At 46.6% G+C, this 15293-nt stretch overlaps 1 protein-coding gene across 4 annotated transcripts; it reads left to right on the forward strand.

Annotated features, from left to right (window-relative positions):
* Positions 1-4241: 4241 nt before the first annotated feature.
* AGTRAP (angiotensin II receptor associated protein) lies at positions 4242-13976 on the forward strand. 4 transcript variants are annotated; one of them, XM_072354318.1, is made up of 6 exons: positions 4242-4368; positions 8235-8269; positions 8473-8584; positions 9199-9397; positions 9621-9835; positions 10913-13298. In XM_072354318.1, the coding sequence occupies exons 1-6, from the start codon at positions 4342-4344 to the stop codon at positions 11093-11095; spliced, it is 771 nt and encodes a 256-aa protein (XP_072210419.1). In that variant the 5' UTR covers positions 4242-4341; the 3' UTR covers positions 11096-13298. The 4 variants fall into 4 exon arrangements, with proteins under 4 accessions (XP_072210419.1, XP_072210420.1, XP_072210421.1 ...); XM_072354319.1 differs by having other exon boundaries at positions 4244-4368; positions 9621-9700; XM_072354320.1 differs by having other exon boundaries at positions 4246-4368; positions 9621-9659.
* Positions 13977-15293: the final 1317 nt, after the last annotated feature.

The following is a 15293-nucleotide window of genomic DNA, read 5'->3' on the forward strand; positions in this document are numbered from 1 at the left end:
TTATAACAAATTGAGCCACGAGATTATTGGACTGACTGCTCAGATTGGAGTTTCAGTAAAGAGAGCTCCTGGGTGAGACTCGTGCTTTCTGAATCAGACTGTGATGCTACAGAGGAGAAGCAGGTAGGGCGAGCAGCGGGATGTAAGCACACTGCACTGCCACAGCAGGGTGAGCAGAATCAAGCAACCTGATTTATGTCTCTGCCAGAGATATAACTGACTTCACGGCCGCAGTGCCAATGAAAGCTGTTGAGTAAATAATGTGCCGAGATATAGAAAGCAGGATCAGCCCATGACATAAAACCCAGGGGCAATGTTTGTGCAAGTCCAACCCACTTCTGAGCACCAGAAAGCTTTGAAGTGCTGCTCTGCTGTCTCAGCAGCACCACAGCAGTGGCAGTGATTGTAGCACTAGGTTACATTCAGCACATTTCCCCTTCCTTCCTTCCCTGCATCTCCCGGTTGCAGTGCAATTGGTGACAGTTCTGCCTTTGGGGATGTTAGCTCTGAGTAAGGCGGAGGGAGACAAACGTCAAGCAAGCCTTGTTTTATGTGTTCTTCTCAACGGGTTGTTTGAGAAACTCCAATGAAGAATTCACACAAACTCAGCTTCTCTCCTGCCCTCAGCAAGTTTAATCCAGAGCTCTTGGAGGATTTTTCTGTTGTCTTGAAAGGACTTTGGGCCAGGCCCAAAAATACAACAGCGGGGTTCTGTGGAATCATTTTGAAACTTAATTGCATCGCATGCATACAAGTGAGGTGAATGACAACATGCCACCCAAAGTCCTGCTCTACACAGCTACTGCTTTCAGCAGCCTCACAATGAGTCTGAGGTGTACGCATCATTTTAAAGCACTTCTCCAAGGGTGAGAATCATTAGACGTGGAAAAGAGAGGACAGAGTGCTGATTTGACATAATCATCTCAGCAGCTGCCTGCTCTGTGAATGCTGCTGAGTGCGTTAGGGATGTTGCTGGCAGTCACCAAAATGATGACTGCAAGGGAGACAAGGAGGGGAAGCACAAATTAAAACACTTGGGAATCATTATCTCTCAGGTCTGTAATAGCCTGCATTCATTTTAGCTGGGGGGTGTTTTACTGAAACCCTCTCTTCCCCCCCCTCCTCCCCTGGTAATTACCCTGTTGTCAATCCATGGGGTGTGAAAGTGCTTCCATTTCAAACCCACGCTATACTAAATTGCTCGTGTCTGTGTCGGTCAGACTCTGCTACATGAAGTAAACCCTGCTTTCATGTTTATTTTCTCAATCTGGAGGAACGAAGGCCAGTGTTTTTCTGTTAATGTTCTGAGCATTGCACGATCCCCATGAACTCATTTATGATACATCCAAGTGTTTTCTAGAGCATCAGTGAATCTTGAAGAGTAATTCCTCAACTATACAATATACTATATACTATACTATAGAAAAACACAGGAGTAGCTCTTTTCTTTTGCTGAGATTAGACAGGAATCTCTCATTTTATCTGTCAATATGTCATTTTATCTGTCATTAATGTAACCCTCCCCATTCCCCGAATCATCTTGCTGTATGTTTCGCAGTGAGCTTTCTCTCCAGCACTGCAAAATGACTTCAGTGTCTCCTTCAATCCAAATGATGCTTCTGCTTGCTGATTTCCCCCTGGGATCTAAATGGGAGTCTGCAGAGCTGGGACAACTTCTATCTATCTGCCTTTCCTCACTGCTTATTCAGAAAGTCTCTATTGGTGATACGGTGCATTTGTGCAGAGCTGATGCTTTTATTGCTCTTGGTTCTGCAGGCAGGGCACAACTCAAAGGCACCACGGCAGCTGCGGTCATTAGTTACCTTTGGATTAGACCCCAAGTGAGTGACAAGAAGAACAGAACTATGAGCAGTGAGCTTGCCTTTATCTCTGTGGGCTGAATAAGGAGTGCAGGAGCAATGGTAGTAATGCCTGTGCTTCTCCACAGAACTGCTACCACCCTGCCCACTAAAGGTACGGCATCCTGAAGATGAAGGAAAGCATTTCTGCCTTATTATCCCCACTTTGATGCTGCCAGGAAGGGAATCAGCTGTGCAGTAGGTTTTTACTTAATTTGCACAAGGCATGCTACCCAAACCTTTCATGTAAAGCAGCTAATTGCTGGATATTAATTGCAGTGAGCTGAACTCACCCTAGTTAAGAAAATCTTTGTATCCTGTTTCCAGTCTCTGGGGTTGTCTGCTTCTCCCTGCAGTCCTTAACCTGCTGCTTATCTTTCTCACCATGTTTGTGATGCTTTGAGCTATCAGGCCTAAGGAAGAGATCAGAGGCAGCGGGTAACACAGAGAGGCAATTTACAAGGTACAGGCAGAGCAAAGCAGACATAAAAAACAACCAACCTCTAGATTCAATAGGTGCGAGAGACGTGCAAATGCATCATGTCTATCACAGCTCTCATTGTTTTCATATCCATGAGATCATTAAGGCATTTCCAAGTCCCCTGAGTCCATGACATACAAGCCCAGAATATAATAAACAGGGCTGAATTAATTGCACAATACATTGATGAACAAAATGAAGTAAAGCACTTCCATTGTACAAGGGGAAATGAATGCTTTGCATTGAACAGCAGTCACATCAATCCAAATTACAGCTCACACCACATTCATGATAATGGGACTGCCTGTCTCAGTCAGACCAAGTGAGAATGCTGGAAGGAGCAAAGACTGCCAGATACTGCTGCATCCAAACAGTGCTTACACTTAAACTGGGCTGCAGTGGAAACTGTCATTGAAACAAACCACGTTGCTTTTCTAGATGCCTATCCCAGCAGAATGGCACCCCTGTCACAGTCTGTACCCAAACACGGTGCCAGCAATATGGATATTCAACATCCCTTTACATACTGTCAGATGTCAAACCTTCTCTGACATTTAGGGTAAAATCCAGTCCTTGACATCACTCAATCAGCGTTGATCCCAACTGATGCCAGTACTGTGAATAGAAGCAGGGCTTCCCTGCAGGACACAGACATGAAGTCCCAGCTGATGTGGCAACACACGAGTTGCATTTCTGGTGCCATGTCACAATGGTGGATTTCTGGGAGGACATTTTGAAACCTTTTCAACTACGCAGCAGGTCAGTTTGCTGCTGCTGCTTCTGTCTTAGCAATGTAATGAGTGTGCGATTTGGGCATTTAATACTTTGCCTTGGCAGATCTTGCATATTAGCAGCCAGCGGGACTCAGGATGCAGTGGAGGACAGGGCAGATAGAGACTCCCCTTTCCAGAGGCAGGTGCACAAATGGCTTTTCCAAGGCCTGTTTGTGGCTTGGTTGAGAACGTGTGAGTTCAGATTCCCTACTGCAGACAACCTGCACATAACCTTGCACAGCACTGCTTGAACTGGATGTGGGACTGAAGGGTGACTCACACATTTCCACATCCAGCTTCTGCAATGAACTTCTGGCTCCTCTCTCACTCTTAGAGGCCCCGTCTTAAAAGTAAATTACAAGAAAGCAGCTGACCCAGTAAAATGTCATAATCTGTCTGTAAAATGTCATGCTCTGCAGACGGGTCATGCATATATTGGGCAGGGGGGGTTGGAGAGGGTCACCCTTACTTCTTGGTTCTGCTATCCCATTGCTGTGTGTGGGAAGGAGATGGCTGTTATGAACAGGGCAGGAAAAGAATTCATAGCTATACACTGTGGGTTGAGGTTGGTAGTTTACTTAACAACTTCCCCAGCTCTAAAATGGGAAAAGCCTTCAGAACAAGAGGTGAAGGAAGCCCAATTCTGAATCATAGGCTCCTTAAGGATGGGAAGAGCTCTGAGATCAACAACTCCAACCCAATCCGCCCTACTGTGCCCACTGCCACATCCCTCAGTGCCACATCTCCACACCGAACACCTCCATGGATGGTCACCCCATTGCTCCATGGGCAGCTGCTCCTTCCTTATTGTCCCTAATATCCAACCTGCACCTCCCCTGCTGTGTCTTAAGGCCACGCTGTTGCTGTTACACGGTTCAAGGGCTGAGCCCACCTTGCCACAACCCCCTTTCAAGAGCTGTAAGAGCAATGAGGTCTCTCCCCCAGCCTGACCCATCTCCTTCCCTCAGCTGCTCCCCCATAGCACTGTGCTCCAGACACAGCTCCGTTCCCATCCCTGGACACACTCCACGGCCTCCACGTCTTTATCGCCCAACACCTGACAGCCGAAACTAACACCCAGCGAGGTTCCCCCCCATGCTGGGATCCACCCCCGGGGCAGGGCGCTGAGGGAGGCGGTGTCCCGGCCGCTCCCGCCTTCCTTCCCTCCTCTGGGCGGCCCCGGGGAACAGCCCCACGGTGGGAGTCACGGGGCGGGCGGGCCGCTGCCATGGAGCTGCCTGCCGTCAGCCTCAAGGTACGGGGGGGGTGTGTGTGGGACGGAGATGTTGTGGGATATAGAGCTGGTGTGGGGCGAGGTGGGTCGGCTGGGAGAAAAGAGTGCGGGTTCCCTCGCAGTGGGGCTGGGCGTTGCGCCCGGTATGGAGCTTGGTGCCTTAAGGGGAGGTGTGGGGGTGTTTGTGGAGGGAGAAGTGGCTGTTTCTGCCTTTTGTGGAGGGGTTTTTTGGAGCGGTTGTCACTCAGGTGAGCCCAGGAACGGCACGGGACGGCCTCATCTCCCCCTTCATCCCCCTTATGGGCGCCGCTCGGGTTTCTGAGGAGGCGAAGCTGGTGCTGGTCAGGGAACTCACCTCAGGAAGGCGACCGCTCTGCGGGCTCATACGGACCAACAGAAACTGCTTTTCTGTGTTTTAACTTAATTTCTCGGGGTGAGGAGGTGGAACGAGGGAGGCTGTAAACTTTCGTGCGATATTTGGTGGAGAAACGGGAAATAAAGGGACTTCGGAAGTTACCCTTTAACTTCAGGAGGAAGCAGCGCCTCACACGGAGGCTGAAATCGGCCCCCTTTGCTCTTCATGTTGCTCCTGAGACTGAAGCCTTCCAGACTCTTTCCCCTGTTTTTCCTCCCTTGGTTATACTTTCAGAGCCTTCTAGGGTGACGTTCTGCTCGTTTCCCAGCTTCCCTGTTGGGGTTTTGGGTGCGTTGCTGAAAGCATTGCAGGTTGGGTTCGGCTGCCCTTGGTTCTGAGCTGTGTGTTGCCAGCAGGTTGGGGGGCTGCTCTGTACCAGCTGTGGTTGCAGCTTGCCATGGGAAGGTTTGCATGTGGCTGTGCTAAGTGAAATTTGGCAGTTCATATAAGCATGTTTCCCCTTATTAGCTTGCTGAGGGAAGGGACTTCCCTATTTAGAGGCAGGTGCACAGATGGCTTTTTCAAGGCCTGGCTTGCTGGTTATATTCACAGTCACAGAAATTTAGGGGTTGGAAGGGACCACTGCAGGTCATGAGTTCGACCCCCTGCTAAGCAAGCTCCCTGCAGCAGGTTGCACAGGGAAGTATGCAGATGGATCTTGGATATCTCCAGAAAAGGGGACTCCACCACCTCCATGGGCAGCCTGCTGCAGTGCTCCATCACACAGTAAAGATGTTCTTCCATTACACTCTGGAAACCATGAAATCTCACATTCCACCATGGGATGTGGCGGTGCAGGAGCTGGAAGAAAAGAGATGCTTCTTGAATGAACGAGTCACCATGACAACATAAGTAAAATATTGTGTTTCCTCCCTGGTTTTTAGCAACCATTCTTAAATCTCCTCCTGGGTAAGAGTGATCTTGACCTGGCCAAAGTGTTCTCAGCATTGGGAAGTACCTTTTGTAAAGTACTGGTCAGGGTGGTGCGGCACTGAAATGGGTTACCCAGAGTAGTTATGGATGCCCCATCCTTGGAGGCATTCAGGGTCATGTTGGATGGGCACTAAGTTGGTGATTGGCAGCCCTGCCCATGGCAGGGCATTGGAACCAAGTGATCTTTCAGGTTCTCTCCAACCTTCCAACCTAAGCCATGCTGTGTTCTGGGATTCAATGGCTATAACACAGTGAGTTAATAATTGTCCTGCATCTTTGTGCTGTCTCTGAGTCATGGCCTGCTGCTCTGAAACACAACACAGAGGTTGGCAAGGCTCTTTCTTATTCAGACTGGGAATAACACACAACTGTTATGTGTTGGCGTTAACTGGTTACAGTTTCTGTGTGATCAGATGGATAAACCTAATGACAGAAGAAGAAAACTTCCAAAGACCTGCATGAATGCAGAGTTTGTGCCAGAATGTAGCAAAGTCTCAGCCTTGAGGTCCCTCTTTAACCTGCATGTAGGACTGTAGAATTAATATGGCAGGCCTTGACCTGCAGTAGATGAGGAATTCACTCATGGAGCAGCATCTACTGGCTCAGCTCTGGTAGTAATGCTCAGCAAAGTGTGGAAAGCAGCATCACCTTATTTTTGCAGTGAGTGTTTGATGGCTAGGATTGTTGCAATAGCTATTCTGAATCTTGAAATATCAACTTTGCTTGAGCTTGGAAAACGCCCTACAATGAATATGACTGAAATCAGATGTTTTGTTCTTGGGTGTTTTTATGTGCTAGCTCTGGAATCCTAGCATAATTCTGATTGGAAAAGACCTCTGTATGTCACCTAGCCCAGCCTCCTGCTCAAAGCAAAGCTAACTTGAAAGGTAGATCAAGTAGGTCAACTCAAAGAGTTGATAACCACTTTGGAGATTATCTAGTCCCGCTCCCCTGCTAAAGCAGGCACCCCAGAGGAGGCTGCAGAGGAAAACATCCAGGTGGGTTCTGAATACCTCCAGGCAGGCAGAATGAGTTCCTGTTCCAAAGAACTCTTAAAAAAAGCAATGTATGCTCTTAGGTATAGATATATCCCCCTGAACAGATGGGAGTGAATTCTTCTGTCTCAACAGGAGGCTGCCTGCAAATTATCTCGCGTAATGACTGCGGCTTTAAATAATGTTTTTCATTAACACTCCGTTTTCTGTGTTAAAGCATACCGAGACCATCAGCCAATTCCATAGTGCCCTGAAGAGCTGTCAGATAACTCAGACTAATCGCTTGGAAGGAAATGCTTTGTTTTTCTTTCAGCAGCCCCCTGGATTAGCCCTTGCTTACCTGACTTTATGCTGGTGATGGAGCCTGCTTCTTAATTTAATAACTGCAATATTGATCTAGACAGCTTAAAAATATATATATAATAAAACCCACTCTGCGTAATTATATTAACTGCTGAGCCTTGAGGGGTCTTGTGAGTGCATAACGTGCAATTAAATACTACCTAATTAAGAATTTCCCTGATGTTGTGATCGTCTCTTGGGTGAATGCTATTTGCATGTCTCCGTTCCTATCCAAGAACATCTTGTATTTTCCTGATTAGCAGTTTCTGCCTGGTCTCTGCGGTGCAATCTGGGAGGAGGGGAAGCAGCGGGTGGTGCTGAAGCATTTTGTAAGCTTTCATGAGCAATTAAAAAAAAATAGCCGTTATTAAAAACCTGTTTGAGCAGCATTTGAAGTTCAGGTGGTCTGTGCTGAATGCTCAGCAGATGTGATAGGGTACTGCAGTGGAACCAGGGCTTTGTCTTATGATAAGATATCTATGTTGTGATATCTTGGCTGGACAGTCCAAGCCATTGCAGCTGCATCGCTCCTTCTGGTTTCACTCACGTCACAGCTTCACGGGTCATTAACTTTCTTGAAGCAACGAGTTCTGTGTGAAGTTAGAGCAGGTGTAGACATTTTGAGTCAATAAATGTGTCAGTATTTGGGCACTAGTGTTGTCCCTGGAAGTGAAAAGAGTGGTGTAGCATGGCAGGATTGGGTCTTTAGGTTCCTAGAAGATGACTTCAGGTCTATTAATATTGGAGTGAGGCAGGCTACTGGTTGGAAGGGGGTAAAGGAGAATTAACAGCAAAAATGGTGGGAGCTGCAGTCATGACTATCTGTTGGGATACCAGATTGGTCATATGTGAGCTGTGCTAGTTTAGAGTGAATTAGGTTGTCTGGCTTGACTTCTGGAGTTCCAAAATCAATAACACAATTAGAAAAGGCTTAAGCACGCCCTGAATCAACTGTCAGCAGTGATGATGACAGTAATGAATGACTATAGTGGAGCACAACAGGAAATACTCAGCAACAGAAGCAGAGGAAAAAATGGTTTTGTCTTTGCTGGTCCAGTTGCTAGGGCAGTTTTTTTGCACTGGTTCCTGGTTCCAGGGCACCCTCCTACTCTCTGTCATGGGGATGAGGTGGTATAATTTTATGTCATTTCTCCCACAGTTTTCCCACTTGCTGACCTGTCTTCCTCTCTGTTTTTCCATAGGCCATCATTCTGGTGCACTGGCTGCTCACAGTGTGGTGAGTGATTGGTAACTGGCCTGGCTTGAGAAGAGCTTCCTTCAAACTAGGAGTGGGCTGTTCTTGGGGAGTCAGCACTCCCTGTTCATGCCTGTGTGCAAGGAGATCCTAAGGCCACGTGCTTGTATGGGAGCAGGGATAAATGCAAATACTGCTGCAGGCTCCTTGTGATCTTGGGTTGGGTTTTTTGTCTTGTTTGGCAGGGGATGCATGAATAACTCGTTTCCAGCCTCCTATGCTTGGGGGAATTTCAGTGTCCTTGCAGTGGGGATCTGGGCCATTGTGCAGCGAGATTCCCTTGATGCCATCGTGATGGTGAGTGTGAGGGCATTTGCCTTTATCTGGATGCTCAGGGAGAGGGTGGAGGGCAGAAAGGTTCCTTTGAATCAGTGATGATCTTCAGCTGCTCCCAGTGCAGCAGTGAACAAGTCAAACTCTTTATTTATTTATTCTTGTCTCCCCAAGGGAACCTGGCTTCTACTTAAGCACTATAAACTGTGGTGAGAAGCATTCACTATCCATTATTTTGCTTCTCAGGGGTAAGGCATACTTGGTTCTTATTTTCTGCCTGCTGTTGTCACATTTAATGCCAGAGGAGGACTCAGACTATTTAATATGCTTGAATTAGAGATGTCTTTAGAGATTCCCTTCTCTGATCATTAAAGAAATTGGCAAGCATAAGTAAACAACCCTGGAACATACTAGTAGAAAGCGTCCAGCAGATGTGAAGAAAATGAATGATGTATGAGATCATACGATTATCTGTTTACCTGGGGGCAGTGTCAGGGGTTATATAAAGGTGTTGTGTTATACAGAGGTGAAAGCATAACTGTGTGAACACTGATCTTCTAGCAGATAGAACCTATAACTGGCTGCTACTCCTGGTAGTTAATTCCTCATTCAGTTCATGTCCTGTTCTCTCTTTCCAGTTCCTGACCGGCCTGCTGCTCACAGTCCTCACAGACATCATTCATATCTCTGTCTACTACCCTTTACATAGTTATCTCATCGATGTGAAGCGTTTCAGTATGGGCATGGCCATCTTCAGCCTCCTCCTGAAACCTGGATCCTGCTACTTTGTGTATCAAATGTACCGAGAGCGTGGAGGAGAATACATCTTCAACATAGGTAGGATGCTTCCTCTACATCAGTGTGGGCCACATCCTCCGGTGTTAGGGAAGGCTGCTAGAGAGGACTTTGTACCCTTCAGCCTCAGCCGTGTGCAGCTGGATTCTGCCCCTGTTTCCAAGGAGAGGAGAATGGCCTCTCTCTTCCTTGTGTCTGTTCTCACTTTTGTGCTCCTGCTGAGTCTTAGGCCTTAAATTTACATTCTGCCTCTCTTCCCTTGCAGACCTGGAGTCCTCGTCTGACAGCCATTTTGCCTACAATGGTATTGATGCCACTGCTGTCACTCTTACTCAGTTAACTCAGGTTTTTCCTCTCTTCCTGCATTTTGTGCACTTTTTGGAAGCCTTTGGGTGTCCCTCTCACTTTGTCAACCTTTTCCTTCTATGGGGAAGTAAAGGCATCATCCCTTCTACCTGGAATTATGCATGTGAGGAAAGGGTGGGTTTCTGACTCTGTATCCTAGCTATCTTGATTGTTGTGGACTGCTGTTTCCTTACCTGGGAGGTGGGACTGACGTTTACCTTGTGCTGCTTTGCGTGGAGGCACTCGTTTTTCCTCCTGGCTGTAGTTGCTAGGAATAATGTGGCAGCCTTGCCAGAGAGAGGTGTTATGGTTGGGTATTCTGTCAGCTTCTTTGCCAAGCATTCCTGGTGCTAGTTCATACTTGGGAAACTGCCAGTGATTGTTTGCTGTGTGGGCGTTCATCTTGGCAAAACCAGTAGCCTGGTGCAGTTGTCTTTTTATTTCCTGAGGCTCTGTAGGACAAAGGGTGGTATAACTAGCACTACAGTGTTTAAAAGCTGCCACTTAGACTGCATTGGTGCTAGCAAAAGAGATGAGGCTTCTTGTGAAAAGAGGTGGATGCTTTTAGAGAAGGAGAGGCTGTCAGAGGAAAAAGGTGGCTTCACGGTATAGTTTGCATCTTGTGATAGAAGAATGTGGATGTTTTCTCCATCAGCTGCTTGTGCAAACACTGGGCAGATCTCTCTTAGCTGGCTCAGAAGGCATGTGTGCCATGTTTGTGCCAGTTTTTATTAGCTGCTTACTCTACTTGTAACTCAGATTTGACATCTGTAACCTAAGTGTAGGTGAGTATTCTCCCTTCTCCCCATGCTATTCCAGCACAGGCATGCTGTCAGAATCTCTTCCCAGGCACAAGATAGAATCCACTCATGTAGTATTTTCTTATCCTCTCCTGAAATGTCTTTCTCACAACATTCTCAGTACAAACCATGTGCTGTTGTTTTCTGTTGAACATGGTTGACAAATTTTCTCTTTTCCTACTAACTGGCATTTTCCTTTTGAACTCAATTGTGATTTTCCAGGTCCTCTGTCTTGTCTTTCTTTTGAAACGAAAGTCCTCTTCACTACTGGGCAGCATCCTCACTGTATAAAACAAGCCTGTCGTGGTAACGTGGCATGCCGCTCAACTTTTGGTTTCTTCTAGGAGATTCAGGGTTTTTTTTGTGCTCATTTTATTATTTTTTTTATCAAGCTTGTTCTCTTCTTGTTCAGGTCTCAACCGTACAGGCCGGGACCGCAGCGCCTATGAGACAATTGATCAGCAGGATGCCTCTCCACTGTGGCCTGACTCAAGCAAGACTCAAGCTCAGCAACCATATTGAGGCCCTTGTCTGCGGCAGAATGGACACCTTCCTCCCCCAGTCCAGCGTTACACTTCTCCCGTGTCTGTTCTGATGAAACAAGACCTTCTACTGAGCAAACAGAAGAGGATCTGAGTTGACTTTTCTTTTTCCTTCCTGAAGATTAGGCAGAGGGGTTCTTGGAATGAGTCCGGAAGATCTCAAGGGACTTTAAGCACTGTGACTGTTTGTAATTTCAACACACTGCTTTCCTTTCTCCCCTGAATCCCTCCTCTGTATGTACAAGTGGATGCAGCTTCTGCATTCTACCAAGTCTTGTATTGTGCATCCTCTCTATTCTAAGTAAGGGAGATGCACAGAATATTCCTGGGCAAGCTATCTCTAACAAGCTTATGGACTGCCCCTAAAGCAACAGTTCAGCCTGTTTTCTTGCTGATATGTTTCCAGGAAACATCTGGGAGTTCTTCAGGGCTGTTTTTGATGGTGTTTTATAATTAAGATTTATGACCATAACTCCTTGTGCTAGCTGTGGTGGTTTACGTGCAGCTGGGGTTGGTATCATATGCTCCTACTGGGTTAGGAAGCATTTACTGATGCTTTTATGGAAGTTAAATGTCTTTCAGGATACTTAAAATGGCTGCTAAGTGTTGATTGCATATGCTCTGTGCCTTGAAATGTCCTTTTGCCTTCACCTGTCTTAACAGGACTTGAAGTGTTATACTTTTCTAAGAAAACCATAAAATGAACACAGTTCTTTTGTGTTAGAAAGAAAAATTACACTGGTCACCCATGTTTCATTTGAAAACACTGCTATTCTTGAGGCTCTGGGACTGTAGTCTGGGAGAGTTATTAGGGGGCAAGGTCTACAAGGCTTCAATGGCTCTGTTGTAAGCATTAAGCAAACATGTGGAAGGTACTGCATGCAGATGTGTGGGCAGTAAAGGTGAGTGAGTTAAAGGGCTGGAGAAGGGAAGAAGTGGGTTTGTGTAGTTCTGCACTGCAGTGGTGAGCTCTGGAACATGGCAAGCTATAGATGTGGATCTTATGCACATTAAACCTGCCCTGCTGTGGCTTTCAGGGGGAAATCCTTAAAAATAAATGTTCTGCAGGTTTTGTCAGCAGAAGAAAAGATTGTCGGCCTTGGCTGAAGGAAAATACAAGCGCTGGGAAGATGTGTTTTTCTGAAGCAGGTTCACTTTCAAGGTATACATCTGTTATTTGAGAATCGCATTTCTCTGACAAGACCTGCTGCTGTGTTGACTCCTCGATGACCAAAAGCCCTGTTAACTTTGCTCTACCCCTTAGGAACGTACCATTTGTATCTTTAAAGGCAAGCATTTTTCTTTCAAGTTTTGTCACTCTGAACATTAGCAGATGCTTCGTTCCCTCTACAGCACCAGCATTATGGTGGCCTGCTGCTGTGCCTGGACCAGTGTTGCTTATGCTTGGATGAACACACGGTAGATGTTGTAGAGCTGCATTAATCTGATTTACTCTCCCATGATGAAGACTAGGTAGGCAGAGTTTGTTTTTTATCAAGTTGCATGGTGGACTTATCCAGTGTTTTACTGTTCTTGAGAGCTGTGCAGTGACCTTATGGATCCCTGAATAGCATGTTCAAACACTCAGGAGATAGGCAGCTTTTTCTACCCTCGACCTGTGGACCGCAGACAATTTTGAATGCAGCACTTCCTGAGTATTTGCGTGAACATATGGTTACATCTAAGGAAGCTCTTCCAAGCCATTCTCTGTTGGAAAACAAAACAACAACAAAATCTGCATCAGTGCCCATCTAGTTGACGTGCTGTGTGTTTTCCTGTGGAGAGTTCAGCAGATGTGAGGGCAGCACAGAGGAGCAAAGCAAGGCAGGGCTGTCAGCGCGCTTGCTGTGAATCAAGGATGCCAACTCTGGGCAGTAAAGCAGAGACAGATAACAGGAAAAGCTGTGTCCCTTTCCTGCCTTCTGAGGAAGAAAAACCAGTCGTTGCTGCCTCTCCCTCAGTGGTGTGAGGTTGAGGGCAGAGCGTGGCCCATCACAGGGAGCCGTGTGGCTCTGTGCTCCCACCCAAAGCATCACTGGCAGCCGGTAGGTGAGGAGGAGAAAGCGCTGTCCCCTCTCCATGGTGCTGTGTGGGCGCTTTGTGCTGCAGCACCCGTGAGAGGTCGTGGCTGAGCTGCCCTGCCGTGCCAGACCCCTCATCGTCTGGCCGCCTTGAGAACGCTGTTCTAATTAGCCGTGGGCGAGAGCCGCTTTCCCCGTGGCCATCTGCAGCCCTGGTGACAGGCGGCGTTGCTAATCGGAGGGGATAAGCTGCTTAGGGCAGCCCAGCTGGAGTGAGCTCACTGCTGGAGTTGGGAGTTGAGGGGGGACAAAGCAGCAGGTTTGCCCCTGCCTTCAGAGGAGCAGACAAAGAGGCGCTGATCTGCCCCGAGGTTCTGGTGAGGCCGAGCAGCATGGCCAGCAGTTCTCCCAGTCAGTGAGTGTCTCAGCTGCTGGAGCAGTGACCATCTTTATTTTGGGGAAGAATTCTGCGGCATGAGGCTTGAGTCCAAGTTCGCAGTAATGATGATGGTTTGGTTTGGGGGGCAAATTCATGTTTCTGAGGCATTCTGTGCTATTGGTTCTATGACTGGAAGCATGTGTGGTATCGAACCAATTGCTGATTCCAACTTGGAACATGAGCCTTGGTCAGCAGGGGTGGGAAGAATAGACTTATCTGTGCAGTACTTGTGTTTGTCGTTTATCTTCCTTGATATCATCATGCTCAAGTGGTGCTCACTTGAAAGAGCTTTATTTACTTTCCATCAGCTGTGCTATTTACTTTGCTTGTAATAACAGAAGTACATTGATCAGCTTAATTTTTGTTTGCGGAACTGGATTTATTTTGGGTTTTAATGCATTAGCATCGTGCTACACAGCGTAAATAGCAAGCACTCGTTAAATGCTTACTGACATAAATGCTCATATGGAATCCATTGGTCGTGGATTTTTGCAGTTTGCAAAATGATGCTGTTTGCCTTGTGGCTTTAGAGGGAGTTTTAAACGGCACTTCATACAATCTTATTGCCTTTCGAGTAGGATTAACTACTGCGTATAAGTGGCTATATAACGTCTGAATGGCAATTACAGAAAGGATGACAAACATGATTCTTAATGGAAGCTTTCTCTTTCAGGTCTCAATGAGACCGAAACTAGGAATATGTCAGGTGAAAAACAACAGCTCAAACAAGCATGGTAATGTATTGAGAATCTGGTACCTGGCAGGAAGAACTGCTGAACTGAGAAACAACAAAGCAACCCAATGTCAAAGTTCCAGGAGTTCACAGGACAAACCACTGCTGTTAAGTATGATGGTTCCGTGTTGTCTGACGATTCAAAACCCTTTATAAAACTTCTATGCGGTATGTTTGGCTGGGTGTTCTTGGGATGCAAGGAGAGCTTCTGCAGAAAACCGTTCTGCATTTTGATTTTACAGTTGGTGCAGTGCGAGGTATCCAAAAGAAGGCAGCATTGCTTTGTCTGCTCACTCTGTAAGTTGCCAACTTCTACTTGGCTTGAAAAAAATACAAAACAAAAATGATGTGTTTGGTGACATTCAAAAGGCAGAAACAGCAGTTCCCCAGGATAATTGCGACACTGCATGATGACCTGCTGTCCATTTGGCAATTCCCACTTTGTGGTGGTTGCTGAAGGGCTTTGTACGGCTGCTTGCAGCCAGGGATGTCTGAGGCTCATATGCTTTAAAAACAATGCCATTTGAATGGAGACCTGCTACTTGAGTGTGTTTGAGAAAGATGGTGGGCGTTTATTTCCTAGGCCATGCTGTCTTTCTTTCCTTATGTTGGCTGTTATTTTTTAAAGATGATCAAGCTGTGTGTCTTTTTCTCCCCACCATTTTCATTTTTTAGAAGAGGAATGGCAAAGAATGCTTGGAATGACAGTGATTGGCATTTGCATTTAAAATTTGAGGGAATGAAAGCACAGTCCCCTTGAATGGCACTTACTGCTGTTATCTACAATGTAAGGATCTGTTCTGCATGAGATCTATATGTGTAACCATCTGACTAAGGCTGCAAATTAGGTCTCGCTTGTGTGTTGTAATTCTTCCAAACTGGTGGACAGTGTAGATTCTCTGCATGTTTAAACATGGTTCCATCCTGTAGCGTGGACAAGGAGAAACTGCCCTGTGTAGCCTTGAGCCTTTGCAGGGCTGTAATACAATTTGTGAAGAAACATCCACTTGACGTGCAGTTAAGCAGTACCTTAAGTCCAGGCAGTACCATTGCTGGCA

Source organism: Excalfactoria chinensis, chromosome 20 (genome assembly GCF_039878825.1).
Source record: "Excalfactoria chinensis isolate bCotChi1 chromosome 20, bCotChi1.hap2, whole genome shotgun sequence".
NCBI classification, from domain to species: domain Eukaryota; kingdom Metazoa; phylum Chordata; class Aves; order Galliformes; family Phasianidae; genus Excalfactoria; species Excalfactoria chinensis.